Source organism: Austrofundulus limnaeus, unplaced genomic scaffold (genome assembly GCF_001266775.1).
Source record: "Austrofundulus limnaeus strain Quisiro unplaced genomic scaffold, Austrofundulus_limnaeus-1.0 Scaffold318, whole genome shotgun sequence".
NCBI classification, from domain to species: Eukaryota; Metazoa; Chordata; class Actinopteri; order Cyprinodontiformes; family Rivulidae; genus Austrofundulus; species Austrofundulus limnaeus.
This window is the reverse complement of record NW_013952720.1, coordinates 477,404-478,995: the sequence shown is the minus strand read 5'-3', so window position 1 is coordinate 478,995 and position 1,592 is coordinate 477,404. Positions and strand designations below refer to the sequence as shown.

The window sequence follows — 1,592 nt, the reverse complement described above, 5'->3', positions numbered from 1 at the left end:
CTCAGAAACTGGACTCTGGATGTCTCTGGTCTCAGAAACTGGACTCTGGATGTCTCTGGTCTCAGAAACTGGACTCTGGATGTCTCTGGTCTCAGAAACTGGACTCTGCATGTCTCTGGTCTCAGAAACTGGACTCTGGATGTCTCTGGTCTCAGAAACTGGACTCTGGTTGTAACTGGTCTCTGAAACTGGACTCTGGTTGTCTCTAGTTGTCTCTGGATGTCTCTGGTCTCAGAAACTGGACTCTGCATGTCTCTGGTCTCAGAAACTGGACTCTGGATGTCTCTGGTCTCGGAAACTGGACTCTGGTTGTAACTGGTCTCTGAAACTGGACTCTGGTTGTCTCTAGTTGTCTCTGGGTGTCTCTGGTCTCAGAAACTGGACTCTGGATGTCTCTGGTCTCAGAAACTGGACTCTGGATGTCACTGGTCTCAGAAACTGGACTCTGGATGTCTCTGGACTCTGCAGGTTCTGGTGTTTTCAGCGACAGACTGAAACTCGTTAACAGATTAACAGTTCAGCCTCTAATCTGATCACTGCTAATTTTCCCGCCTCCCTCCGGTTCCGTTTGGTCTCAGAGGGATTACTGGGTCAGGAGGACCTGAGCCAGGTCAAAACCAGAATCTACAGATCATTTTATCTATTTTCTCTGAGTTTCAATCAAACATTTAAAACTATTTAAAATAAAACCTTGAATTGAGTCAGAGCATCAAATAAATTCAGTTTAGTCTTTATTTTTTAAGACTCGTTGGTCCTTCTTGACCGAGCAGACCCGAGGCCGGACCTGGGATCCGGTCACGTGCCGTTTCGAGCTGTTCTGAAGCCGTGAGGTTTCAGGCTCTGATGTTTGTTGGGTCCAAAAACAAAACAAGCTGATTAAGCAGCTYAGAGCTGCTATTCCTGGCCTCAGCAGGCGGATTAGACCTCTGGTCCTGGTCTGAGCCAAGCCCAACCACCATCCTCCGCYAGTCCCGAATCGTTCCCCCAAGGTTCCTGAACCGTTCCCCCAACAATCAGAGGACTGAGGGCGGCCATYTCAGGGGCGGAGCTAGACTGTTTTCAAAGGGGGACTGAAGTGTTTTAAGGGGGGCACATACGAATAAACAAACACACTTTGAATTTGAAAATTCAAGATGGCCRCCATAGCTAATTCTAAACAGCTTCAATTTATTAATTTTAAGAAATACTGATCTGAAATTTTGTGATCATAGCTATGAGTGATCGACAACATGCTGAATGCTAGTCCCAACTTATTATTCAGCCATTTTTTAAACTTACAAAGCTGACGATTCATGTAGAAGTAGCCAAAAACAATTTTARCTCATTTTAAATGCTAATCAAAAATTCAAGGTGGCCGCCACAGCTAACTTTAAAAGRTTAAAATACAGCAATTAAGAATTATTGTGATGAAATGTGTTCTGGAGTAGCTAATGTTCACATGCCGAATGTCATTAAGCTAACAAACAATGCTAACGCTAATTTAACAAGCGGCTACAGTTCAGCTGAAACGGCTAAAAATTTATTCAGCAGACTATCAGAAAACGCTCTTTAACAATACAAAAACTGAACTATCTCCCCGTGTCAATCATTTC

The 1,592-nt window shown here is 43.9% G+C and overlaps 1 protein-coding gene across 1 annotated transcript in view; it reads right to left on the bottom strand.

The window, feature by feature from the left end:
* LOC106527251 (putative uncharacterized protein FLJ45035) overlaps positions 1–111 on the bottom strand; it is a 698-nt gene extending 587 nt beyond the window's left edge. Inside the window, exon 1 of the mRNA XM_014022080.1 lies at positions 15–111. Within this exon, the coding sequence (XP_013877534.1) occupies positions 15–111 (97 nt within the window). The remainder of the gene's footprint in view (positions 1–14) is intronic.
* Positions 112–1,592: the final 1,481 nt, after the last annotated feature.